Genomic DNA, 26,858 nt, shown 5'->3' on the forward strand with positions numbered 1-26,858 from the left:
GCCAAATTCATTAATGTATTTCTTGTTTTTTGAAGTTACCTCTTTTAGTTAACTTCTACATAATCTAACCAACTTGGTAATATTTTACAATATTGTTTTTACGTTAATACATTTATTGTTACACTTCCAATCGGTGAGTAAAAATATTAAAATATTGTTTATCGCATTTTATCACAGTTACGATAAACATCCCAACAGGAATTACATATTAGACAGAAGTAAATACTTAAGCATTACTTAATTAGTAACCATTGGACTGTGAAGGATGCTCTTTCCTCAAACAGTAATATTTTTAAGTTAAACTTCTATTGCAGAAAGTGTAAAGGACTAGAGGTCTTTATAGTCAACACAATGGCGTAATTGTAGCTGATCGACCCACAAAAGAATAATTGTATGTTACACACCATTCCCTTCTTATTCATATGATTAACAATATTGACAAAGAGGGACATAATACATACCTATAAGTAATAGGTATAGTAATTTTTGACGTGACAACGTCTTAAGTTAGGTTGCGGCTGGGAGTCACTTATGAAAAAGTGTAACGCCCGGTAACGTTACGATGAGTCACCGTGGGAGAGAGACGCAAGGCATTCGGCGGGCCTCTCTCTCGTTCGTATATTCTACCGAGAAAAAGACGTTGTCACGTAAAATCTTCGCCCGTAAAACCGACTTTACAGGCAACCATTTTTTTTTAGTAATGGAGTCCGTCGCTTCTTTGAAACTTAACAACAGACATAGGAAATGTTAGAAAAAAAAAATCATTCATTCTGTATTCGTTCCTGTTGAGAACATTTTCAATACTATTTCACGCTTCCAAATAGCGAAGAATAGAGCAGGACTCGGTTCACATGCTACGAATGTAAAAATTATTTTAATATCACTGAGATGTAATCCATTTCCTAAGTATTCACATTCACACAGCCGTTAAACACTGGTACGGAATATAATATGGACACTGGAGAATGACAACATAAGATTGTGAGCAATTAATTCAGCGTTTCTCAAACTTTTTTTTAAGATGGTCACTTTTGGAAAGCTAACATTTGATGGAGCCCTAATTCCAGTTTAGAATGTAGTGACGTAACTGTACCTATATACACTAATAGATAACAATATGAATATACTTATTGATACCATATGAAATATATATTCCTGGAGCTCTAACAGATGCTTTTCGGAGGCCTAGGCCTCTGCGGAGCTCACTTTGAGGACCTTATGAGACGATAAATAATTTATTGATTGATATCATGTTACGTAAATATCTGCAAAGACATGAATCATGTAGCTCTAGTGTTCAGGTGAATATATAATGCATATGGTGTTAAATAAGGAAATTCTTGGGGTGCAGTTAAGCCTATTTTTCTTTCTCACTCGCACAAACTTAACAAATTTTGCTTATTATTTCAGAGTGTTTCTAAGTTTCTTTTTTTTTTGCGGAAAATACAGCTTAGTTTAAGTACCGTTGTGTAAGAGAGACAGAAAAAAGACGTTTGGCTTTTTAAAGATTGTGTTCTGTGGCGTCGTCGATATTTTCAGAAACATATATCTTATTTTAACCGATGGCGCCAAAGACAAAATATTTATTTGCAAACTAACGCAAAGTAATCGCCACATAAATATCATTAACCGAAAACTTTTGACTCCATCTATGTGCGTGTGGTTTCGCCCTAAAATAGGACCACAAATCAAAGTTACATTTTCAAAATTTGGGGTCAGATGGTGTGAGAGTTACGACGGGGAAGAGTGACAGTTATGATTCGGAAACTATAAAGCCTGTTCAAAGTTTTCGAGATGTTAACACATTTTCCTGATATGATTTGAAAAACTACAAAATTTTATAGTTGTCGAGTTAATTTTTCCCTCATTTCGCCCCTTCCCCAAACCTCAATAGATTTTTTTGAGTTTAACTCTGACGTGACATTCTCACAGTCGACACGCAAAGCCCTGAATACTCATTCTGTCCCATTCTCCCCGTCGTCCCGAGAGAGAGAGAGACAGCTAGGCCATCTTGTTGGCGAGCGAGTGGTGCAGACCGGCGAGCTGCGCGGTCCACTTGTCGAGCGCGGAGTAGCGCGCGGCGCCGCCGCAGCCGCGCGACAGCTCCAGCACTGAGTTCACCTGGTCGATGCGACCGCTGATCGTGCTGGGGATATTGTTACGCTCTATATATCCCGTGCTGGTGCGATATAGGTAAAGAAACCTTTACACATTGGGGGCAGGATACGATTCAATCGAATTTAATAAAACATGGAATTGTTCACAAAAAACTAAATCAACCAAAATTTCTTACAAATCTTTACAAAGACATAGATTATTTATTCGCAAAAAAAAAAAAAACATGAGTTTAGATTTTTTACAATGTAGTGCTAAAACTTAGTCCTAAGGTACATGTTTCACCGTCCACGGGTATACAAATTTAAATGGAGAGCATGCTATCATCCCACAAAACAAAATCAAATAAAAAAAAATGTAACTAAATAAAATAAATTTTTATCTGAGTCTATCATTTAAAAAATCGTTCAAATTATAATAACTTTTACCAATCACTAAGAGGTGTTTTTTAAATAAATTTAAATTCTGATCTTCATATTGTTGTGATTGTATCTTGAAACTTTATTGAACTGACTTTGTTGAAATCAAAGTAAAAATTCAAATCATATCAACTTCATTTTAACGTAAGAAAAGCCTTTCATTTTGCAGAAATTTTGTGGCTTTTTATTATGAATTCTTCCTCTCAACCATATTGTACAGAACACTGTAATTTTTTTTACCAAAACCAAAGAAAAATTATACTCACTTGTCCAAAATACACGTGACCAACAGATTCTCTACTTCCTTCTCATCAATGTTGAGCTCCTTGGATATGAAGGGGATGTGGATCCGGGTGTAGGGCCCGATCAGTTTGATCAGCACCTGGGTGCGGATGTTCCGCAGCAAGTCTTCTATGTGCTCCCGGATGAACGGGTCGTCCATTATGTTGTTTCTGGAAATTTATTACTGCATCACAAAAACAAAGAAAATATCTAATAACTAAAACACACGTATGTGAGGAATAGACTATTGTTAATGAAAAAAAGGGTCACTCACGTGTTATTATATATGTTGTGTCTTTATTTTTCTATATCGTGTACACATTGTACATAATAAACGCTCAGACTGGCGTCGAACAGTTTACTGAACTTTGGCAAATTCGGTATATATTACTGGTTTTCCATTGCGGTAAATAAAAGCTCTCATAAAAATTACGCAGTGTTCACGCATTCGAGTCGGCATGTGTCTGAGTTCGGCGACAGTGTTGTAGCTAGCATAAAAAAGAGAGAGAACATACGGACGCCGCGCTTTTGTTTCATGCTTGGTTTTTTTAGACAGAGAAAGGTAGGCTAGACTTCGTCAAATCAATTCGGAAAATTTACCAGTGGACCACAATATTATATCAATGTCCTATTGTAAAAATTCCAATCATAAAATTTTCCATAACTACTTTTAAAATTTCTCGTTGCATAATTAATTAAACGAGCACATACCTTTTTTATTTCCCATACGTTTGGAACCACACGACAATGCACCTTTGTAACAAGGTCCGAATCGTTTGGGAAATAAATAAAGTATGTCCAATCACATAAACAGTACCTATTATGCTTGAGTATGGACTCGAAGTCATTGATGTCGTTGTTCTGATAGGCGGAGACCAGGTTGGTCATGGCCAGGATCTCGGGGTCGTTCTTGTAGGGCTTCGCCTCCTGCGAGTCGAACGGGTTGATGCCCGACTTCATCAACCTGACAAATTGCATAGTACGTACAAAAATATGTACAGTCAACAGCACACCAACCTATCCAATTAATTGCACACTCGCCGCTATCATCATGCTAGTGGTTCATGCAGGGTAACTTGATGTCAAGTGATGAAACAACACATTTCTGAGATGAGTTAAAATGTTTGTGAATTGTATAAATTTATCTCCTCATTAATTTATTTTACTAGCTGCGCCCCGGGGCTCGCTCGCTCCCGTGTGAATTTCGGGATCGATTCCGGGGCAAAACGTCCAGTAGATTTTTCGTGAAAGAGTAACAAACATACATACACACACACACATACATACATCCTCACAAACTTCGCATTTATAATATAAGTAGCATTTATTCATACCAACTAAGGCTGAAACATGTAGATTTAAGCTTATTTTGAAACACCAATTTGTAGTCCATATTTTTGCATATTTTTTTTTCTTTCTTTTGCCGTAGTTCTTAAAGGCCCAGAAGAGATCAGAGTGCTAGTCAAATTCAAATTCAAAATTCTTTATTCAATTTATATCACTTATTCGACGTCAAAAAATTACATAAACTAAGTACGATCCAAACACATAAGATAACAAACACAACAATATATTCCACACATACTCACATGTTGGCCAGCACCAGGTACTTGAGGCAGGTGGTCCTGCGCGGGGACCCGGACTCGTCGTAGTTCTTGAAGGCCTCGAAGAAATCTGTGTGCGCCTTCTCGAACTCGCCCTCGCGCAAATGCATTTTACCGCCGCATTCTGCATGAAAAGACACAAAAGACACGTGGAAACAGAGAGGGGAGGCTTTTGCCCAGTAGTGGGACATGTTATTAAAAAAAAATCTGCATGACAATAATACAAAATAAAATAAAAATCCACATCTGTGTGGATCACTTTTACGTGGGTAAACTTGTTGATACATTGATTAATAGGCGCGTGTGATACCCTGGTGTTGCAGGCGTCAATAGGTTGTGGTAACCACTTAACATCAGGTGGACCGCGTGTCTGTTTGCCTACATGGTAGTATCAAGTTACAAGTTCAAATACGTCGCTTAGGCGGCTACTGACGCAGGTGTCGCAGGGGCCCTACAGGGATGCACATATATATCATAATAGAAAAGGGAGATCGTCCCGCTTCTCCTTCTTTTGTATACCTGCATCACTTTCTGTTCTTCTTAAATAGTAATAAATAAATAAATAATTTGATAAGATTTTTTTAATATTATATTTCATAAAAGAAATATATTATAATCGCTAGTAAATAATAAAACAAAGAATCACCTCTAATAACGCCCATAATAAGAGGATGCGGTATAGCGGACTTTATGTGCAGGGACTGTTCATACAACGCCTTCAATTTCTTGTTGTTTTTCTGCGCGGTGTACATCTGAATCTCCAGCGCGTAGATCTCTAGAAGCTGCGTGCCTTTCTTCAGGTCGTCTTCGCCTTCGTCTGTCTGTTTAACAAATCAAATCATTTATTCTGAAATTAAATCTTCACAGACACTTTTTCATGTTATATTCTGGATTAAATAATGTTTACCATAGCTACAATCTACTAGCATTTCCGAACGACCACTGCTGTGAAGGAATGTCGAAACTCATTACAGTTTTCAACAATGTTTACAACAAAAACCAAGATTATATTGATGACGGATGAGTGTAATCAAATGAGATAGAAGATTTACATACAAGTTGTATGTAAATGTTGACTCGATCGGCTAATTTTATACAAAATATTAGTTTGGGCCGAGCACGTGATGCGGGACATAAGGTATCAGCGCACTTCTTGTACTCGTACAAGCGAAATCGAAAATATGACGAAGTCTACTAACTTTCTTTGTCTACGGTTGTCGTTGATTAATCTCTCTCTCTCTCTCTCTCTCATTACATTCGCGGCTGTAATCTCAAAGCCCAGAAAAGACTACGGTGAACTTCGTTGCGCCAGTGCGTACTGACGTCAACAATTTTTGATAATGCTGTTATAAATAACATATTAATATATGTTGGGCAACGGCGTGGGATATCTTAGTTTTGTAATATCCATTGGCTGTGGTGTCCACGCACCATTAGGTGGCCGCATGTCTGTGTGCTTGCTCAGTTATAAAAAGACTAGATGTTGCCCGGGGCTTCGCTCCCGTGGGAATATTGAGATAAAATATAGCCTATAGCAATCTTGGATGATGTACCTTTCTAATGGTGAAAGGATTTTTGGAATCGGTTCGGTAGTTTCGGAGATTACCCGCCTCAAACATACAAACTCACAAACGCTTTATGACAATCAACTAAACTCTTTATGACAATACTATAGAAGTATAGATATTACCTGGCAACTTTGATGAAGCTGTTTGAGTATTTTAGCCAGTTTGTTGAAGTCCCCCCGGTCGTAGTACAACTTCCCTAGCTTCGTATTGGTCTTGAACCACAGCCTATCGTTCTTGGCGTCTTTTAGGGCTTCCAACGTGGTCTCGTAGAAGTCCTGAAGGAGCTCCATCTGAAACGTCTTTAATTTTACTCTTAATACACTCTGATTAAAAAGACGTTACGGTACATAACATTTTAAAGACAATAAATCATCGCAAGAAACTATAGTCGACTTTTCCTTCGATAATCACATGTGAGTGACCTGTATTTCTAGCTAATAATGTCTATTTCTCATGTTAGTTTTAATCAAACTTAATTATGTTAAAACAAATTAATATATTCTATTCCATTCCTATCACTAGAATAAAAACTATCTACCTATTCGAACCTGTGTTCTGAATATTTTACTACTAGCTCCTTCCCGCGGCTTAGCCCGCGTCAATTTCCCACAGGAAAAGTTTATTTCCGGGATATAGTCATATCCTTCTCCGTACTCATGCGAAATTTCAAGACGATTGGTTGAGTAGATAAAGCGTGAGGTGATAAACTTTCGCATTATAATATTAGTACTAGGACTAGCGCTTGCCGGCGGCTCCAATTGCGGCAAAAACTATAGGTAAAGTAAGCTATCTTTATGCCAAAATCATCTCAATCCAATGCTCTGGCTGAGGTGTGTGCACCTAGAAATATAACATTTTATCTAATCACACCACAATGTTTTTAGAATTTCACGTTTTTTTTATGATTAGACTTACATTTCTAGATGTGGAGATATAGTCTAATATGGAATTGATGGATTTTTCCGAGTGATTCCTCGTCACTGCACTCTTTATATATGTGAGTAGTTGTTTGTACCGCACCATCATTTCTGTGAAATTACCCTGCAAATGAAGTCAAATTGTCAAAGGCCACAGCAGTACATATTGCACAGATACATATTGGTTAATGACCATAGTTTTTGCTGTTTTTGTATAAAGAAAATAGATGACACACTCATGCATTTGACGACCCCGGTGACGCAGTGGTAAAGTGCTTGCCTCTGAACCGAGAGGTCCCGGGTTCGAACCCCGGTCGGGTCATGATGTAAAATTATCTTTTTCTGATTGGCCCGGGTCTTGGATGTTTATCTACATATGTATGTGTTATAGAATATAATATTGCTGAGTTAGTATCTCATAACACAAGTCTCAACCTTACTTTGGGGCTAGCTCAATCTGTGTGATTTGTCTTAATATATTTATTTATTTTATTTATTTATGCTAACATAGTTTGTATGAGAGCTTTCATTCATGAACTTCTTCCACTTTGTGTATTGATGGCAAATCTATAAACACTGAACTTTGAACTTACTAATTTAAAATTAATCTTTATCATCTGCTTGAGTGCTTTGAACCCCCATTCTCCCTTGTCCCCACCCTCGAGCTCCAGAACCTTCTGGAAGCTGACAAGAGCGGCCTGCGGCTCGTCTTCCTTCAGAGCCTTGCTGTTGTAGTACTGGTTCTCCAGGTCCACATCCGGTTCTGAGTTACTGTCTTCTGAATATTCCTGATGATATAGACAGAGATGTTTAATCAAAGAATTGTATATATTTTGTAAACAGTAAAATTTATGTACATAAGTGGCTACTAGCTGTGTGCCCTTACATGGTGTCACTTGTACATATCTTTTGCCTATGTAACAACTCCAAACTAGTGATTTACATAAAACGAATCTAAATCTATTCTATCTCTATCTATAATTGTAGCGAAAAATAGATAATGTGCTGATCTCATTCTAGCTAACATTAAGTTTGTTACCTTTTCACACATTATCTACTGGACCGATTGTTCTGAAATTTGGTACACATTTTGGTAGAAAATAACCTGGAATAACACATAGGGTACTTTGTATCCCGAAATTCACAGGGCAGCAGGGTGCAGCTAGTTCTATAAATATTCTCGTGTATATCCAAATGAGAAATCCTTAAATTCTCATTTCATTGTGGGGTGATGTGCTAGCTAGTGGGTGATGTACTACTGGAACTATATATAAATAACACAATTCTACAGCTTTTGCTATATTATACTCATTACTGATAGCGACGAGTATGAAATCTTGCAGAAAATCGAACTACGCTTCATAATTTATAGAATTTGGTTATGGTTTAAAATGGAATTAGAAAATATATTTAGTACTGAAATTTTAGGTTATTGATACTTATTAATGATTAATTTGATATTGACATTACATACAAATATCTATGATGATAAAAGGTATATATAAAAGGAGTTTGTATAGCCAACGAATAGTAACTTTTTATAAAAAAACATGTTATGTGTCTATAGTGGAATTCGTCCGACAATATAAATAAATATAAACAAACAGTAGCGAAGTGGTAATTACCAAACCATAGTCCTCCTCTTCCTCGCACATATAATCATCATCATTATCAGACATGTTATTAAGTGATTGAATTTTCTTCTATTTCTATGTTTTTATAATGTAAACCAATATTCCAATCCGATAATATATAACTGAAGATTCATCTCATGGACGACATGACAGTAGACAGTAGACATAATGACTTTGACAGATGGGCACAAAAGTAGAGTCTGGTACTTCCAAATCCAATATAAAAACTTGGGTACCTTTGCATTTTGGTTTGCTGCAATGCAATCTGTCAGCGCCGCTGTCGTTGACTTCGTTAGCGCGGTTTCTTGCAAGCAATTTATCGCATGTCGCAAAGCCAGCGGTGCTTGAAAACGGAAAATCGCATTTCTTTCGTTTCGCTCATGCAAGAAAGAGAAATGCATATAATACCCGAGAACAATCGAGATAGAGAGCTAAAACGATATGTTGTGTTATACTTCCCGGTTTTACAACGATTGAATAAGTGCGGCCGCGCTTGATAATAGTATTACTGCACATTTGTATGTTAGATACACAAAAGCTTTGCCGCCTTTTGGTATGTCTATTAAACATTTATTTTAGAGTACTTTCTTAATCCTTTCATTATGTAACCATTCGTTTACGAAAATATACAACAATGTAGCAGATTCGGGCGCCGAAATATTGGGATAAATCGTTTTCAATAAGATAAAAAAACTTCGAAAACTATGTAATACGCCTCACGCTGTAAAAGTTTCGAGCCAGTAAATAGTCAGAACACTTCACAGACTTGAAGATATTCAGTCAAAATCAAGTTTATATCAGTTTATAACCACAGATGACCAAATAATGCAGAACATAACCTAAAATAGTGTTATTATTTTCAGGATAATCCACTAAATCCTTTTCCTTAAAACTCGCACCACGATTGCGTAGAAGATATTTTTGGTCGTAAATCAATCAATGCAACAATATAGAAAATTGCCGCTTTTTGCCTCCATTGGCAATGTTTGTGTACCTTAGTTATACAAGTTTTGCGTATATGTCCTAACATTCGTAATAAGTAGAAATTTTATCATAAAATAATATAGAAAATAAACGGGTCATTTGATTGGTTCCAAATAACAACCAATAGAATTAAATTACATATGAAATTATTTTAGCGCGCAATTGTTTTAGTATGTTTTAATTGATAACTTTGTACATTTATTTTGTTTACTGTTTTATATAAACACATGTAAAAAGTTTATGAAATAAAAAGACATTAGTAAAAAGAATAATTTTTATTTTTGACATCTTCTCAGTGACTGACAGAGGGGCAAGAATTGTCCCGCCAATATTTATGATTGGTTGATAACTTTTTTGTATATTTGTTCCAAATCACACATACATTCTACTCAAGTTCAAGAAATATTTATGAGATATTTTTTTAAAATATAAAATATCTGTTTTCCCATATAATCATATAAATTTTACTACTACAAAATCAAATAATATATTGCAAAGTACTTGAAGATAAAAAAATTGCTATAGAACACAAATTTTATTAAAGTAAAGTAACCTGAAGTTCAATTTGGTCTTGCAAGATTTCCCGCCTTTTGTAAATCCTAAAATTGGGCCAGACGCGAATGAAAATAAAAATACACGCAGTTGGCGAGTGGTCAACGACCAGTTTTATTTTACTCGTGATTCAGAATTGACATTATTTCAGTGTATTGTAACGTGGATATTTAAATAATTAGAAGCAATGTCTCTCGTAAATGATAAAGAAAACATTAGCAATGGAATTAACAACGTTCACATCAAGGTTTGTAGACAAATTCGCTTTAGTTTCCCGTGTAGTGTCAATCAACAGTAAGTTATAACTGTATTCTTGCAATGTTGTTTAATTCCAGTCTCCCGTGAAGAATAACGTTCTCTCTGCGCGAAACGATAACCTAACAGAGAAAATGGAAGTAGAAAAAATGGAAAAGACCACAACGACAGTAGAGTTTGACCCACAACTTGAGCCACTGCTACGGGATAATCCAAGACGATTTGTAATATTCCCAATTCAGTATCCTGATATATGGAAAATGTACAAGAAAGCGGAAGCATCATTTTGGACAGTGGAAGAAGTGGATTTGTCAAAGGTAACTTGTTGACATAACCTAACTTCTGGTTCTGCACGCATCGTTTTTATGAGACTACACCTCCTGTTGGATTAGATAAGCTCGGATGCTCGGAGCAAGGATGAGCTCTTATGAAGTTGCCAGCACATTTTACTTATTTTATTATGTATGTGTACATACTCTGATTATTGCATCATACTTACAAATATTTTGAATTTATGTTATTTGACATATAATATTTATAAGGATGTATACTTCACAGGATTTATCTGACTGGGATTCATTGAAGGATTGTGAAAGGCATTTTATTAAGCATGTTTTGGCATTCTTCGCTGCATCAGATGGAATAGTCAATGAAAATCTTGTCGAAAGGTTCTCACAGGAGGTCCAAGTGACTGAAGCCAGATTTTTCTATGGGTTCCAAATTGCTATGGAAAATGTACATTCTGAAATGTACTCATTACTAATTGACACATACATCAGAGATCCAAAAGAAAGGTGAGATTTATTGAATATGATCAATATTTACAGGACATACTTATTGAATCTGAATGTATTTTATAATGGGTAACTTAAAGTTAAGATTTAATAGTTAGATAGCGTAAATGATAACAGCTACGTGACTTATGACTCAGGCATTGATTAACATAAAATTTTATTACAAAGTTTTCCATTGTTTACGACCAGTTCCACTCCACATACCTACCTACTTTAATAACGTAGCTTTAAAAAATTTCTTTGTTATTATATCAATCCTGCCTATTAATTTATATAATATTATATTATTAAAATGGTTAAGGTATTAATATAATATTTTTTTTTTTATATTAGTTAAGCTAGTAAACTTAGGAATTAAAAATATTTTAAAATGTTGTCTATTTCATCAGGGACTTCTTATTCAACGCCATTGAGACTCTGCCCTGTGTGAAAAAGAAGGCTGACTGGGCTCTACAGTGGATCGCCAGCAAGACAGCCACATTTGGTGAACGTATCGTCGCCTTCGCTGCAGTTGAAGGCATCTTCTTTTCGGGCAGTTTTGCTTCCATCTTCTGGCTGAAGAAGAGAGGACTCATGCCTGGACTTACATTCAGCAATGAACTTATTTCTAGGGATGAGGTGTGTCTTTGGTATCATATGTTATTTTTTTGCTCAGTTTATAACTGTCTAAAGTGTTTGGCCAGAGTAGTAATTAACAACAGGGAAGGAAATCAATATTTGTTTTTAAATAAAATGCTGTGTTGATTTCTTTAACCATATAATATAGCAGAATTAATAATATTTCTGAATGATTAAATTACTAATAGTTTATTAAATGTACAGTTTACAATTAAAACTTCAGAAATAACAATGCTAACATGTTACAGGGCCTCCACACAGACTTCGCGTGTCTGATGTTCAAGCACCTGGTCCAGAAGCCAAGTAAGGAGCTGGTGTTGAAGATCATCAAGGACGCCGTGGTGATCGAGCAGGAATTCCTGACAGACGCGTTGCCCGTGAGGCTGCTGGGCATGAACTGCGACCTCATGTCGCAGTACATCGAGTTTGTGGCTGACCGACTGCTGGTTGACCTCGTCGGAGAGAAGGTATACTTTGTAGTAATATCAAATGATAAGATTTGGAATATCAACAGAAAAGAATGCAAATATGCACAGGAAAGAGAAGCAGCCTTCCTTTTCTATTAAATACTTCCTATCCTCCTATCTACTACCTTCCTATCTTATACTTTACTAGTAGGTAAGTATATAACTTTACAACGTCCTTGAGAGGATTGCGAAGCCAATGAACCCATTTCATGGTAGTTGACCCCATTTTCAAGGTCATACAATTACATGAAAAATTAGTACATACAAATACTATTTTTTCATGTAATTTTAGTCCATCAAAGTAAGATTTGTTTTGATACCTACGTGCATCTTATTTTAAGATGAGAGAGTATAAATTTCCTGTTGCAATGTGTTTCCACACATTGAACCTAAATATAAGGCTTTATCTTATCATTGGTCAAATGTTACAAAAGTAGGTTAATGTTTCTGAACCAGTGAGTTTGTAGTAAATTTTGAAAACTCCCATCTCATTGTGGGTAATTTTTTATATGAATTTATTGTAGACATTGTTAGTTTAGACTTATATACTTAATGAATTATGTTTTTATTACGTCCTTTTTATTTACAGCATTACAACACAAAGAACCCATTCGACTTCATGAACCTCATCTCCCTGGAAGGCAAAACAAACTTCTTTGAGAAGAAAGTAGGAGAGTACCAGAAGTGGGGAGTCATGGCTAACCGCATGGACAATGTATTCACTTTAGACGCGGAATTCTAGTTTCTAAGATATGAGTCCATGGACTTCTGGGATGACAGTATTAAATATTCCAATGTTTAAAGTAAGCATAAAGATTGGTGTCGGTTGAACGATAAAGCTGTAATATCATGATGTACTATATGATATATGTACTTAATATTTTGTACCTGCAATCAACTGTGTGCCTGGTCAAGATGAATCAGAAAGTATAAAGAGTGAGTGATGGTCCACTTTTTATTTTGACATATTTAACATTTTTTTCACATGAAATAGTTTTGACTAAAAGATTTTTACTTTAATAAGATTTTATTTTTCTGGATTCGTGATTAAAATTAAAACAAGACATGAAATTGTAGTAATTACAATTTCTTAATTCATATCATTCCATAAATTATATAATTGACATGCACATGATCTATCCCGTGACCTGTAAAATATGGAAAAACAAATACCATCCTAAACTTTTCTGACACATTTGTAACTATTATTGTATAGAGATTTCTGTATTTTGAAAAGAGTAAAGTATATCAAATTAGTTATAAGCTTAATTATATGCACTGTCTGCATTCTTAGTTTTAATTTTTGCAAGATTTTTTTTACGAATTAAGAGAAAATGTAATCATTGGGAAATGATTTGATTTTGTGTGATAGTAATATTAACTTTATGTAAGACAATAAACTTTAATTTCAAGTCTTGTCGGTTCATATTGGTTACTTAGGGTAACTTTTTTTTAGCCTATGGTTGTTGTGTTCCATACTGCTACTCATTAGTGTTGTTCCGTGTACTGCTGCTGGCTGGGTAGCTACTGGTAACCGGCATCCGGTTCGTAAATCGAGTTAAAAGAGCAATTTATGATATGTTATGGAACATACATTATACTAATATTATAAAGATTGCTTTTGTAATAAATAAATAAACTCAAAACTACTGGACCTATTTTCTTGTAGCACAGATACAGAGGAGAAATGTGAGCAACATTGACTAGGTACTTTTTATGATGGTTTTATCCGAGCAAAGCCGAATTGGGCCCTTTTATGGTTGGGGGCCAAGCACACTTCACGACACAAATATGAAATGATGCAACTGACACGTCAAGGATCGCGACCTTGGGCCGGGGAATCCCATACGATAGCGTCGTCCGCTTTTGAGGGAATCCCACCGAATTACCACCCACTATATATTAGTTCTTGTGAAGGAATCCCCGAATAAAGTCAGCTGAGCTATATATTTTTGTTCTTAAAATTAGTCACCGGGTGTCACCCCAATATTGATAACATTAAAACAGAAATAACGAATGATGTTTTTAATTAATAAATCTTATTACATAAAATGGTATTCTTTAAACGTTGGTAGGTCCACTTTTACAAACTTGTAAAAATTGACCTTACAACGAAATTAAAGTAAGTGACAAATAATCAATGAATAAGTTATAAAATCTTGCACAACTGTGACATCAATCCTACAGTACTTTCTTCGTATTTCACACACATACTTTTCACATACAAGTCTAGGCCCAGTCAGTCTGTGTGACGCTGGGCTATTGTAAAAAATAAAGATATTGTTACTTTGTGATCCTATTGAGAAATTAATCAATTTTAATTGAACATCGATAAACAAGTAAATCACTGTCAATCTTTATGTCTGCGCAGACTATAGGAACCGAGACTAGTGCAGGTGTAAATCTATTGAGATGTATTGGATTAGCTAGGTGACTCCTAGCGCGTATGTTTGTCTCGCGCCAGACGCCGTAAGAGGCGATGCCCGGAGAGGAAGGTGAGCGCGGCGAGCGGCAGCAGGTAGCGGATGGTGTCGAACATCGTCAGCTGCAGCCAGAACACGCCGTATAGAGCCAGTGATGCTGCAAATGACGAAATATTAAATATGTCTTTAGTTTTAAATAAATGTTTCGTGGAATAAAGTTACTACAAACAAAAATGAGATGCTTATTGCCATGCCTCTAACAAAAAACAACGATTTGAGGCACGAACGTCTGAGGCAGACGAAGAGAGTGAGATTTTCGTGACTTCACTTTTTAATTTTATGGCTCCATCGTTTAGCCAAACGATGATTTTGCCAATGTCAAGGTTGAGAAAGACACTGTGATTAGTTAGAAATTCTACAGCAGCAATTGCTCGGTATCTAAGAGCAGGGGAAACCTAAAACAACACATCAAATAAAGTACCTACTAACCTAGCAAGCATTAGTACCCAGTTGAAATGAGGCGAAATAAAAAGCAGAACAGATATAGGGAATAAGAGAACATTGGTGAAGATTATATTTTTTCGAGATGTCTGTGTATTTGTTAATCATTATAGTTGTGATTTTTGACAGATTGATATGCCGGGTCAAGTTACCCTCCACGGATCTCTATGCGGCGGTAACAGCAATGAATCTGGATAGCTCTATCTGTCGTACTTACCTCCGAGCGAGAGATGGAACAGCAGCGCGCTGAGCGACAGCGGGAAGTTGCCGAAGTTGATGCCGAGCCTGGCCCACAGCAGCAGCAGCAGCAGCAGCGGCGCTGCGCACGCGCACGCGAACACGTCGGACAGCAGGCGCGCGGGCCGCGGCTCCGCACGCCGGAACGAGTGAGAGATCTCCGGCAGCGCGCCCGCAACTCGGGGGACCACTACCGACCCCACTACTGTAATTGAAAACAAAAGTAGATTTTGATCGTAACTACATACGATCCTTAAGTTTCCTTTTTCCGTGGGAATTTCGGGATAATATTCTACTACTAGTTCTTTCTAGAATTTCAACTTTCTACGCACAATAGTTTCGACTGTGCGTTGTCTGTCAGTCAACTCCGGGCTCGAAGGGTTAATTAATTAAGTAACAACATAATAATAATAAACACGATGAACAAATGCCAACTCACCGGAACCCTTCTCGAACCGGAAGCTGACCTCCCCCAGATGCCAGGCGATGGGGTTGGACACGGCGCTGTCCCCGAGGAACAGGCTGACATCGTACACGCCCGACTGCTGGTTCAGGTGCTTGCCAATCGCTCCTACGTTCTGTACAGTCAACACATTTATTCAGAAATTCGACCTTCAAAGGCACTTTTTCATGTTCTAACCTAAATTAAAAGCTACAAATTACTAGCATTCTGATCTGACTCAGCTAACTAGCTGAGTGTGTTCCCACACGCTCAGATAATAAGATCAGATAGATAAAGACTGTAGCTGTAGACCTACCAGTTCAACTCTGTAAGCCTTGGAGTTATCAGGTTCCGCCACGAAGATGGCTTCGAGTGAGGGTTGGTCTTCGCGGCCGAGTCGCACGAACGCTTGCTGAACTAGCACCGGTTTGTTTTGCTTGTCGCGGACGGTGAACTTCAGGGACAGTCTAGGACAGAAGTAAGGTAATTAATATATCTTTGATTTAATATACAAAAGGTGTCCCTTTTGTGTGTGGGACTGGTCACAAGCATAGTCGGCTGCAAAAGTCCTATAATACTTGTGTATTTTATTTCCTCGTAGGAATAAGCTTCAAAAGTATGCCTAAACTTTGGCAGATGAAGTATCTTCTAATGAAATATCATTTATTATTTAAGATTTCGCTTTCAAGGTAATAATGTTAGGAAATCTACAAACATTTTTGTGTCTGAGAACAAAGGTGTTTCCATTTATAATAGTTTGATAGACTAATTTTAAACAAATATTATTAGCAATAATGTAAGTATAAAATATAAAGATTATTGCAGACAATTAGACTTACTTTTGCAAGTGATCAGCCTGCAATTCCTCCGTCAACTCTTCAGGATACGGCACATTGGTGATCTTCGGGCTGGTCGTTCCATCAACATCACCCAAACCGACTTCACAATTCGTCACTTGAATCTCTCCCAACACCGCTACATTCAAACTAGCTGTCTTACTTCCAGCACTCAAAGCAATCTTGTATAATCCATATTGAGACTTGATTTTGCTGAGATTTAGAACAAAAGTGGTAGGATTCTTTTGGGTTAATGCTTGTTTGGACAAGACTACGACGTCGTCGGCTAAGCGAGTGCCGGATTGGGCGATGACCTCGTCGGCTTTGAGGCCTTTCACTGGCCGCTGGAGGATGTCCGTGATGGACACCTCGATGCTGTCCGAGTCCGCGGTCACGTATTTCTTGCCTTTGATCGTGATTGCGATCGGTGTCGGCTGATAAACAATAGGTTCGGAATTGGAGTGAATTGCTTCGAGAAAAGGATGGTACGGTAGGTATCAGATTTTCGAATGTCAATTATTATTTTGGAGTGAAATAACTGCAGGTTATGGACAAAAATGTATGCAAAACAACGACTCTCTCTCTCCTTCTGAAAATCACGATTTTGAGTACATAAAACCAAAACATATACACATACATTGCAAGTTAAATAAAAGCATTTAATATACCACCATTCCATACCATAATAAAAAATAACAATAATACGTCAGTGAGTCAACATCTTGTAAAGTTGCATGCAACTATATGCGACGGCAATAACAGAGTATGCAATGATTTTGGATAGCTTGTTGTTAAAAGGCCACAGAATACTTTTCCAAAATTAATCGAAAGCTACCGAGTATATTTTTTGTAACAACCATCTGTATACACTCATATTCAAACTAACAGTGGGATTTCTCAAAGTTAACAACAAGCAAGACTAACTAGGATTTCGGACCAACCACTGTTGAGAAGAAATGCCGCAAAAGACTCATACAGTGATGGTATATGATGCCAGAAGGGCTTACCATGGTTAACACACTGACCTCATCATTGGCGATAGCCAAAGCGGCCTCGAGCAGCAAGGCGGCGCCCTTGGCGGAGTTGACGGAGCGCCGCGACAGCAGGTACACTCCGAACTTCAGCTTCTGCTCCAAGCTCAGTGGGGACGGCTTTTTTTGGCTTTTGTAGGCCCTGGGACAAATAGGTATGTATTTATTTTTCGTTTTTGGAAAGAAAAAAAGAAATATACTCTATAACCAATGCTTCCCTCGCTAATTGCTGGTAAACCCATATTAGTTTACTGATTTTTATTTTATTTCTCCAATCAAACTGACAGTGGAGCTAAACTTTGTCAAATTATTAATTGACAGTAGATCCTTTATCACTTGGACCTTTAAAAAAATATTATCTTTAGCATGAGACTTCATCTGCGTGAATTCTACAAAGAACAGTATTTTGTTTTGATAGGAGATGAAAGTGATACATGTGAAATTCAAGATATTGTCAAATAAACACTTTTGCTTTTACAATAGGAGTTGGAAAGTTTAATTACCTGGTGATAGTAGATAGCAGCGTGGATGTGGTGGGCAGGCCTCCTTCGAAATGCAGGGCTTTGAAATCACTCTCATCAGCTGCCTGCAACACTCCCTCTGCGTGGCTAATGGTCCAGTCACCACAGCCTATATGCTCGCACAGCGCGAACACATACCCATAGCTGATTAGGGAAAGTTTTACTATTAAGTTATTATATAAATACATATATTATTTAAATTTAATTTAAGGAAGCCTTGTGTTTGAGTTCTTCAGACTAGCTTTAAGTGGTATTTTTAGTGTTGCCTTGGTAAACTACTTACTTTGCTGGAGTATCATCTTTCTTCAACAATTGGATGAGATTCTTCAAGCTGTCTTCCTTATCATAAACCGAGCCTTTTCCGAGGGCTTTCAGAGAGTACACTGCATAGTAGAGCTCTTGAATAGTGGCGTCCTTCTTGTCCAGAGTCTGTGTGGGGGTGTTCAAGACATCCGGAGTCAGAACATTTTGGCAGCCAGTTAGGGCTGCAGCATTTGTCAGGTAGAACACTTGCTCTAGACTTCTGATGTCATATTTGGAGCTTCTGATGTCCTAAAAATTTAAATCATAATTATTTTGTATGAATTTAATGACATCATAACTGTCAACTTCATGGTTATTGGAAAATGGTGATTGAAGAATTAATGAGAAATGTAAATAATATATTTGCCTTAGTTTTTTATGACATGGGTGGTGACATCGGGACTAAATATATAAAATATGTGAGTAAAGGATCTAATCAAGAGAATCATGTCATTAGCCATCTAATACTTACTTGACAAATATCAGGAATAACCACATTTATGGACTTCAAGCCCCTGATTGCATAATACAAGCTGGCAATATCCTTCGACTTCAGTCCATCCTGCAAGATTAGCTGCAGCTTCTTCTCATCTATGGTGCCTTGTAGCGTTATGCCATTGCTTAGTGCTAATAAGCTCAGAGTAAGCAATAACAATGCTGAAAGAAACTACCTGAATGTACATAATAATAATACCAAGCACAAACTACTATTCAACATAGTATAGTGCAACTGGAAACGTAGGTAGGGTGATTACAATCAATAACCTACAACGGTAGGCCGGCGGGGTAGCCTAGCCGTATAATAAATAATGACGTGTCCCAAACATTGACTTTTAAAAAGTTTTTCCGTGAATCCTATAAAACTACTATCTATTTATTCATGAACATGGGTAGTCAAGGGTCCATTTTCAATAAATTATGGGATAAATATTGAGAAAACCTGGAAAACACATTCCTCACGCACTGAGTTTTTATAACTTGTAAACGTTATTTACTTACCGTACACTTGCATTTTATTACGGGATAGGCAGAGTGGACTCTGTCTATAATTAAATTTAATTGCTTTCCACTTATTTTACAAATAAAATTATGAATTATTGCTAAATAAAGATAGCCGGCCAATTTTTTTTATTTTTGACAGAAAGCCATCGACGTAGCAAGCAAAAATGTTACTAGAGACAAAATAAATACACAATCGAAGTCAAAACTTTTTTAAATGCCTTTGTCTTGGCTGTATGGTAGCTGTATAATGTAGGTACTATTCGGTGCTGAAGTGTACTGACGTTGACAATTAAATTGACAGCAGCTAGCTAGCTGAAGTTCTAATTTTCCGTCATTTGTCTTCATTCCAAAATTAAAATTTTGGGCTTTTTTGGCTGAGCAAGTGTTTAACGAAATATCAAAATGAGTGCCGCCGCTAAAGTACCTTCCTTATTGAACTGTAAGTATTTTAATTCAGTTGCAAAAGCACTCACAAAAATGCAATCTCCATTTACCTATTCCAGTTATGTAATTAATATTTGCAAATTTTATCATAGCATGTATCAGTTTCTTTTTAGTTGGTCAATAAATACCTATAGCCAGAATATAATTTTATTTCTATAAGAAAACATTAGGTAAACTTAAAACCTTATTAAATAATATAGAGCTCACATTAACAAGTTTTCAGGTTATAAACTGTATTTATTTTCAGCGGCCCTCGCTCAGGCCAGGCCCAAATTCAACATCTTCTTGAAATACGCGCGTGTCGAGCTGGCCCCACCCAAAGCTAGCGAGATCCCTCAAATCAAAGCCGGCATTGCAAAGCTGCTGAACGGTGCCAAGACTGGCTCATGGAAACAGTTGACAGTGAAGCAAGCGACCTTGAACACACTTGTCGGAGCCGAGGTTCTGTTTTGGTTTTATGTGGGAGAGTGCATCGGCAAGCGTCACCTGGTCGGCTACGATGTTTAGATTATAAGGGCATCTCTGTAGATATACTGTAATATGTGAAATAAATTAATAAAAGCCATCTATTATGTACTATTATTTTATATATTGTTTTCTTTCTTTTTACCTGATAATTTAGATAAACCAAATCTGTGATTAGCTTCAACACTTTTCATAGGAAAAACTTTACCATTGGTTTATATTGTAATAGTCAGGACTTTGAAAAATAAAACTAGTATAAAATTATTTACTAATTTTATTAAAACTATATTTGAACACTATTTACAAAGGAGCGCACTGCTCCATAAACCTATAAGGATTGCACGCACTAGTAAACTTCAGCTCAGTTTCTGTCTCCGGAGGTCCCCGTAGCCATAACCTGTCTCTGTAGTAAGCGGCACATGATGTGAACTCTTTTTCAGTGTACCTTGTTACTTCGATAGGGATAAAGGGATCTAGATGTTCAAAGCCCTGAAAAAATAACAGTAAAATTACAAAATTGTAGAAAGGGAAACTATATTAGTGTTACTTCTTTGAAAATTATTCTGATTATTATTGGAGTCAAGTGTAAAGATTAGGGTGTGAGTAGTGACGGAATGACCATAGTAATTAAATAAAAAACTTGCCTGTTTGTACAGTAAATATTTTGGCAGGAAACTTTCTTGATGGTCATCAGGTACGGCCAATTGGTCTGCTGTCACCACTACCAAGCCATTATTCTAGAAATTAAAAATAAGTATTTAATTAGGCAAATAAATTTTTAGTTCATTACTTCACACTCTAGAGAGCGATATTTGCATTTTTTGTGACATCACAAATCCACAGAGGTCTAGTGATACCTTATTTGTTCAATTATGTTATGTAGTTTAAGAGTTTAGAAGTTACGAGGAAACAGATGAACAGACACAGACCAGTGTAAAATTATAACTTTCCTCGAATTAACTGACGAATTAGTTTTGTTCTATTTAATAAAACATTGTCAACATACCCAGTCAGGCTTGGTGAGTTCCAAGAAAGATGTGGCGAGGGAGACTTCTTCCGGCTTCACCGTCCTCTTGGTGGGGGTTCTCAGCCGAGTCAGGGGGTAGAAGAAACCATTGAAGCCATCGATGGCTACGAAAGTTTTACATCTGAAATATGTTACAACATTTTGTAAAATACTCCCTCTTAACTGAGGTAACAAATAGGTGTGGTGTTTCATCGACACTACCTCTTTTGTATAACATGCACAAAAAGATTGAAATAATATTTATGATAATGGTTACATGAGATTATGATATGGGCCTCAAGTCTGAACTGTGACACCGCGACCAGGCCGCGGCCCGGGGACAGCGTAAAAAATGTCTGCCTGACGTCAACTCTCCTTGGGAATGATATTGTTGCCTAACAGCTGCCTAGGATGTGTCCCTTAGTCCGAGGCGACTCGTACGATATCCACGAGAGAATATGGAGAGGTCCTATTTTAAAAAGAATGCCTCAAGTCTCCCCCGATACACATATCCGTCATGACATGGTTTCGTGCCTGATTTCCGCACGGAACTGTACGTCATAGCTAGTTTTAAATCCCACCATGCTAACTGATGAAGTAGTAAGAGATCTCACTGCTTGGCGCTGGATAGCCGCTTGATCTCCCTGAGCAGGTTGTGCACGACGTCGCAGGAGAACTTGACGCGGCTGATGCCGAGCTCCAGCAGCTCCAGCAGCGCCGCGCCCGCCGCCGTGCGCTCGCGCTTGCTCCACACGTACTGCTCTGACGTCGTCAACTGGAATACCGGCTCTCAATTAACTATACGAGCGATTAAACTAAAAAAAATATTGTAATTTCTTTCGTTCAAGGATCACTCGAAGGTGTAGCACTTTATGGAATCTAGGGCTAGTAGAATATCTAATTTATAATAATACCCAATCACATAAAAAAGAAACTCTAAAAGTAACAACTGACATTTCCAGATTTAAGAAGTGCTTGATTTTGATTTTTAAAATGCAACAGCCAGGCCGCTGCGTCCAGGGGGAGGTCGACCAAGCCTTCCCTCGTCGGTGAGTTGGACATCTCCTTCATCCTTGTGACTCGGCGTAACCACTCTGACACTGGAATATTTTACATAAATTCATATATTGACTTGTGGAGCTAATGCTATGAGCAATGTTGAATTTGAGTCACCTTTGTGACACTTTTATTTGTCTGTATTGTGTACAATATATCTTTTCTCTACATCTCTTTGGTACAATAAATAAATATATTAGGACAAATCACACAGATTGAGCTAGCCCCAAAGTAAGTTCGAGACTTGTATTATGGGATACTAACTCGACAGTACTATATTTTATAACAAATACATATATAGATAAACATCCAAGACCCGGGCCAATCAGAAAAAGATCATTTTCCATCATGACCCGACCGGGGATCGAACCCGTGACCTCTCAGTTCAGAGGCAAGCACTTTACCACTGCGCCACCGAGGTCGTCTAAGACAATAAAGAGTATAGTATGATATTGATAATATTGTTTATTTTATATTTGACTCGTAATTTTGCATTAAGAAAGTCATTAATGGATTTTTCTGTGGATTTAAGGTTGTGACAAAATGAATGTAATGTCTTTAATTGAATGATTTTAATAAATTATATAGCTTTATCTTACCCCAGGGCACATGAACTATCAAGAATCCTTCTGTATGTGCAAAGTGTAGTAAGTGGGCTAGCGTCATAGATTTTCCTGCACCTTTTTCACCATCTGAATGCTATGTTTAGGAAAACAATTGATAAAGAAAAAATAATGGTCTTACTGCAATATGTTGTCAATATAAATCAAATTTCAGTATGGAATCTCTTTGAATTAAAATGGATTGCATCAGACAGAGTATGAATAGTAAGGGAATGTTAAGTGGCAAGTGACAAAGTTAAATGAAAGGAGTTAATATACTGTGCTCCATAATAAGGAAAAGAAATGTAAAGTTGTTATCCTTTGTAAGTTTTGAAGGCAAACATAAATTTAAAAAGTCATTAAAGACTGTGTATGATTGCTTATTACCACTTTGTTCTTGTACTTTGCTGTATTTCGACTGAGTGCTGATATTCTATTTCCATAGTATTAATGCATACGCAGAAGCGGTAGTGGTGTAATGGTTAAGACACCTGCCTGTGGATCGAAAGGTCCCAGGTTCGAATCCTACTTGTGCCACATGAGTTTGTATACCAATCTGACTCATGTATTGTAGTTTTCATCATGCACCACTTGCTTCCGGTGAAGGAAAACATCATGAGAAAACCTGCACACTAGTTGATTCTTATTAACTGTTGATTCTTATTAATGGTAATGGCAAACCACTCCATTAATAATGCCAAGAAAGTTGTTGTGTGTATTTAATTCCACATAATAATCACGACCCTCAGCCATGAGGAATATGACTACGAAGAATGAAGAAGTATTAATACAGTCACATTACAATTAAATCTTTAAAAGGATACATAAAACATATTTGTTGATAGGCTTATCAAAGTCTGTAGCCTTGATGCAGTCCATCATGTCTAGAGCTGGCTGCCTCACCATGATAGTGGTTTCTGTGAAAGTTTTGGTTTGCTTCATGAAGCTCCTCGGAAACCCCCCATGTCCATACAGCTGCTTTACCAGGTCTTTGTCCACGGAGTAGAATAAACCTATTTGTTTTTCATTGTGTAGGGCCTGAGAAGTTAATGTTTCCATGGTTAAAGATGAAAATATGTCAAAACACAGATACCCCTAACAATGACTGGTCTTTACTTAATTTTTATAATGTTAGTAATTTATTCACTTCATAGCTACATAGGGAAGTTCTATGTAAACAAATAATATTAAAACATACCTATTATGGATCTCTAGAATCCGCGACAAATATGGATTGAATAATAGTATCCCTCACTTAGCATTTCCCGGTTGCTTCTTCGGCCTTGAGTCAGAGCCCAGAACCTGCTAACGGTTCCATGACTAATGATATAGAAGAGTATGTAACTCTTCTAAAACTTTTAAAAAACTAAAGAAGTACTTACTGGAGAACTTTCTGTGGTTCTAAAAGTTACTGCTTGTGAATATCGTCGGCATAAATGCCTCCAGCTGCGGGACATCATTTTTTTTACGATACACTTAAATATCGACAAAATACGAAACTTTAAAGAAATAATTTAAAAATCTGAATCTGAAACCTAACCCGAAATAACCCAAATATCCACCAAATATCGCAATATAACCTCAAATTCATATGTCAGTCAGTCAGATGTCAATAAGTATCGAGCTGTCACTGTCATTCGATTCTTTTTCTCGGAAGCACGAAGGAAAAAGCTTTATAAACATTCATAACCAAGGGCCCCAAACCGTGAGATAAAATGTTTAAATAACAGCACCCTAGTATAACTTTTCACGAACAACATATGATACTTCACGCTCAAGGTAAACCAGGTTTTCACAGAAATAAATATTTACAGATAAAAATGTCCATCAAATCTAAATTTTTATTTATTACCGTCGCAGCCTGTCCTGGTTCTTCTTTACCACCATTCTATCACAACCCGGTGAAAATAAAACGAAAATATTAATATATTATTTATTATATTTGATAATATTAATAATTCATTGCAACACCTATACATTTATAAGAACTAAGAATACGCTTACAATAAATTACTTTTTAAGCAATTTTTTGCAATACAATATAGACTGGGTGAAGCCTCGTAAAGCCGACGGCACCCCCATAGCTAAAAGATTAAGATGTCCCGCTTCTGCTAAGCAGTTAGCGTTAATTAGTTCATTGGTGGCCCACGCCACGGTATACGGGTTCGAATCTGCCTCAATAGCTTCCCGGGTGATGATGTAACTGACAACGGAGGAATATATCGGGGTGGAAACTAGGTTCAAAAATATCCCAGTGTCCAATAATTCCTTGATGAGTTCATCCTCGATTTCTTGCTTTTGCACGGTATCCTGAAATACGAAAACGAAAGTTAGATGAATATACCGCACTTCACAGCTCACCTATATCTGCAAAAAGTTGCTCTATATTACAAAATCGGAACTAAATAAGAAAACTTACTTTAGGTTAAAATAGTACCTGATAAGTCATCCGACTATGTTGTTATATACAATAGAAATAACTCATATATATATTTTACATTTACAGAAGAAAAATACCGCCCGGTGAGGCCGTCGCTACTTTTGAATATAGTTGTCATAAAAATGACATTTCAAAATGATTTGATGGTTTCAAATTCGGGTCAACAAATATCATTGTCATTCTGTACATCCTCAAGTAACAAAACGAGTGACGCCTGAAGGTCATCTGACGTTGTTTTTACCTTGTGCTTATGTAGTAAGTCCAATATCATCTGCTCCATACTGCCGCATTTGCTCAGAAGGATGATCCATAGAACATTTATGATGGAGTCCGCGGTCGCGTTGTCTGCTAATGATTTTATCTCCTAAAATAATACAATAACTTATCCATACTTCACTCAAGTACAGTCAACAGCACATCAAGCTACCCTGCATGAATCTCTATGGCGCGGTAATAGTGGCGAGTTTGCAATGTTTATGGTTAGGATGATGTGTGTTGACTGTACACGAAAAGGAAAGATTCATATTTTCATATGTTTGTACCGAATATACTCAACCATATTTATTTGGTTGAGATTTAGCACAGAAACTAATTATGAAGCATACAAATTTAAGCCATAATGTAATATAGCATATACTGTATTATGGCATAACGATTTACGCATAAGTAACTTAACCTATCCTAAAAGTTAATTATGCCACATTTACTCGTATCCCAGAGAACAATAGAACAAAATAAATTAAACAAAAAAAAAGGAACACCTATATGTTTGAATGCGTATATTTTTTTTACTGCTAGTATAAAATAAACAATTGACACAAGAAATGTTATATTGTTTACCTCATCCGCCAGCACTGGCCGGGTCAGCAGCAACTTGATGAGCACCAGGCTTTGCTCGTGAGGATCCTTCAGCAACGAGTGGAGGTACTCGTATTGCAGACTTTTACCATCACTGTAATAGGTAGGTGTATATGAGAAATAAATATTTTATTTATACTGCCAAAGTAAAAAAATATTTATATTTATATTTTGAATCATAAATCAACCACCGATTTTCGAAAGTGCAGTAAGAATTAATAATTTATTTATAACTAGCTGCGCACTGGGGCTTCGCTGCCGTGGGAATTTCAGGATAAAAAGTACCCTATGTGTTATTCCAGGTTATGTTCTACCCACGTCTCAAATTTCCTAACAATCCGTCCAGTAGATGTAACAAACATACATCCTCACATATTTTATAATATTAGTGGGATGTACAAATATTATTCTTTTTAAGTGTATTGTATATTTCTATAAAAATACATATTAAGATGATTCATCTAAAAAAAAACGGGATATAT

The 26,858-nt window shown here is 36.8% G+C and overlaps 6 protein-coding genes across 9 annotated transcripts in view; 2 read left to right on the forward strand and 4 right to left on the reverse strand.

The window, feature by feature from the left end:
* Position 1: 1 nt before the first annotated feature.
* Positions 2–8,690, reverse strand: alien. Of its 3 annotated transcripts, none has more exons than XM_053757188.1 (9): positions 8,531–8,690; positions 7,499–7,693; positions 6,904–7,029; positions 6,111–6,278; positions 5,067–5,241; positions 4,406–4,544; positions 3,634–3,780; positions 2,801–2,986; positions 2–2,146 (listed from the first exon to the last, which is right to left on the reverse strand). In XM_053757188.1, exons 1-9 carry the CDS (start codon positions 8,582–8,584, stop codon positions 2,002–2,004), a joined length of 1,335 nt encoding a protein of 444 aa, XP_053613163.1. In that variant the 5' UTR covers positions 8,585–8,690; the 3' UTR covers positions 2–2,001. The 3 variants fall into 3 exon arrangements, with proteins under 3 accessions (XP_053613163.1, XP_053613144.1, XP_053613154.1); XM_053757169.1 differs by having other exon boundaries at positions 6,111–6,287; XM_053757179.1 differs by lacking the exon at positions 8,531–8,690 and adding an exon at positions 8,221–8,368 and having other exon boundaries at positions 6,111–6,287.
* A 1,450-nt stretch (positions 8,691–10,140) lies between these two features.
* On the forward strand, positions 10,141–13,858 carry RnrS (Ribonucleoside diphosphate reductase small subunit). The gene is made up of 6 exons (XM_053753686.1): positions 10,141–10,322; positions 10,411–10,647; positions 10,889–11,124; positions 11,514–11,742; positions 11,991–12,209; positions 12,799–13,858. The coding sequence occupies exons 1-6, from the start codon at positions 10,263–10,265 to the stop codon at positions 12,949–12,951; spliced, it is 1,134 nt and encodes a 377-aa protein (XP_053609661.1). The 5' UTR covers positions 10,141–10,262; the 3' UTR covers positions 12,952–13,858.
* Positions 13,859–14,219: 361 nt separating this feature from the next.
* On the reverse strand, positions 14,220–19,665 carry OstDelta (Oligosaccharide transferase Delta subunit). The gene is made up of 10 exons (XM_053753676.2): positions 19,503–19,665; positions 18,976–19,160; positions 18,484–18,752; positions 18,183–18,344; positions 17,674–17,821; positions 16,652–17,082; positions 16,129–16,279; positions 15,810–15,948; positions 15,351–15,575; positions 14,220–14,789 (listed from the first exon to the last, which is right to left on the reverse strand). Exons 1-10 carry the CDS (start codon positions 19,513–19,515, stop codon positions 14,647–14,649), a joined length of 1,866 nt encoding a protein of 621 aa, XP_053609651.1. The 5' UTR covers positions 19,516–19,665; the 3' UTR covers positions 14,220–14,646.
* Positions 19,666–19,782: 117 nt separating this feature from the next.
* Positions 19,783–20,536, forward strand: ATPsynG (ATP synthase, subunit G). The gene is made up of 2 exons (XM_053753712.1): positions 19,783–19,944; positions 20,197–20,536. The coding sequence occupies exons 1-2, from the start codon at positions 19,908–19,910 to the stop codon at positions 20,454–20,456; spliced, it is 297 nt and encodes a 98-aa protein (XP_053609687.1). The 5' UTR covers positions 19,783–19,907; the 3' UTR covers positions 20,457–20,536.
* Positions 20,537–20,672: 136 nt separating this feature from the next.
* On the reverse strand, positions 20,673–24,660 carry mRpS29 (mitochondrial ribosomal protein S29). The gene is made up of 8 exons (XM_053753699.1): positions 24,461–24,660; positions 23,903–24,116; positions 23,076–23,168; positions 22,375–22,520; positions 22,035–22,195; positions 21,421–21,562; positions 21,059–21,151; positions 20,673–20,903 (listed from the first exon to the last, which is right to left on the reverse strand). Exons 1-8 carry the CDS (start codon positions 24,536–24,538, stop codon positions 20,715–20,717), a joined length of 1,116 nt encoding a protein of 371 aa, XP_053609674.1. The 5' UTR covers positions 24,539–24,660; the 3' UTR covers positions 20,673–20,714.
* Positions 24,661–25,013: 353 nt separating this feature from the next.
* LOC128675792 (NBAS subunit of NRZ tethering complex-like) overlaps positions 25,014–26,858 on the reverse strand; it is a 37,083-nt gene continuing 35,238 nt past the window's right edge. For both annotated transcript variants that reach the window (XM_053755469.2, XM_053755479.2), the window contains 3 exons: positions 26,359–26,470; positions 25,760–25,882; positions 25,014–25,388 (listed from right to left, as the gene is read on the reverse strand). In XM_053755469.2, the coding sequence (XP_053611444.1) occupies positions 25,089–25,388; positions 25,760–25,882; positions 26,359–26,470 (535 nt within the window). In that variant the 3' untranslated portion in view covers positions 25,014–25,088. The remainder of the gene's footprint in view (positions 25,389–25,759; positions 25,883–26,358; positions 26,471–26,858) is intronic.

Source organism: Plodia interpunctella, chromosome 2 (genome assembly GCF_027563975.2).
Source record: "Plodia interpunctella isolate USDA-ARS_2022_Savannah chromosome 2, ilPloInte3.2, whole genome shotgun sequence".
Classification (NCBI taxonomy): domain Eukaryota; kingdom Metazoa; phylum Arthropoda; class Insecta; order Lepidoptera; family Pyralidae; genus Plodia; species Plodia interpunctella.

What these genes read in the sequence shown, in the direction of transcription:
- ATPsynG (XM_053753712.1), top strand. Translation starts at nt 19,908, where the DNA reads ATGAGTGCCGCCGCTAAAGTACCTTCCTTATTGAACT. An exon ending in AGTACCTTCCTTATTGAACT is followed by an intron (nt 19,945 to 20,196) that starts GTAAGTATTTTA and finishes ATTTATTTTCAG; the next exon opens with CGGCCCTCGCTCAGGCCAGG.
- mRpS29 (XM_053753699.1), bottom strand. Translation starts at nt 24,538, where the DNA reads ATGATGTCCCGCAGCTGGAGGCATTTATGCCGACGATATTCACAAGCA. An exon ending in TATCAACAAATATGTTTTAT is followed by an intron (nt 23,169 to 23,902) that starts GTATCCTTTTAA and finishes CATAGCATTCAG; the next exon opens with ATGGTGAAAAAGGTGCAGGA. An exon ending in AACTCACCAAGCCTGACTGG is followed by an intron (nt 21,152 to 21,420) that starts GTATGTTGACAA and finishes TTTAATTTCTAG; the next exon opens with AATAATGGCTTGGTAGTGGT.
- OstDelta (XM_053753676.2), bottom strand. An exon ending in AAAGATGATACTCCAGCAAA is followed by an intron (nt 18,345 to 18,483) that starts GTAAGTAGTTTA and finishes TTCCCTAATCAG; the next exon opens with CTATGGGTATGTGTTCGCGC. An exon ending in CCGGTTCGAGAAGGGTTCCG is followed by an intron (nt 15,576 to 15,809) that starts GTGAGTTGGCAT and finishes TTTCAATTACAG; the next exon opens with TAGTGGGGTCGGTAGTGGTC.
- alien (XM_053757169.1), bottom strand. Translation starts at nt 8,584, where the DNA reads ATGTCTGATAATGATGATGATTATATGTGCGAGGAAGAGGAGGACTAT. An exon ending in AAGAGGAGGACTATGGTTTG is followed by an intron (nt 7,694 to 8,530) that starts GTAATTACCACT and finishes CTATATCATCAG; the next exon opens with GAATATTCAGAAGACAGTAA. An exon ending in ATATCTCCACATCTAGAAAT is followed by an intron (nt 6,288 to 6,903) that starts GTAAGTCTAATC and finishes GTAAAATTAAAG; the next exon opens with ACGTTTCAGATGGAGCTCCT.
- RnrS (XM_053753686.1), top strand. Translation starts at nt 10,263, where the DNA reads ATGTCTCTCGTAAATGATAAAGAAAACATTAGCAATGGAATTAACAAC. An exon ending in AACTTATTTCTAGGGATGAG is followed by an intron (nt 11,743 to 11,990) that starts GTGTGTCTTTGG and finishes AACATGTTACAG; the next exon opens with GGCCTCCACACAGACTTCGC. An exon ending in TTGACCTCGTCGGAGAGAAG is followed by an intron (nt 12,210 to 12,798) that starts GTATACTTTGTA and finishes TTTTATTTACAG; the next exon opens with CATTACAACACAAAGAACCC.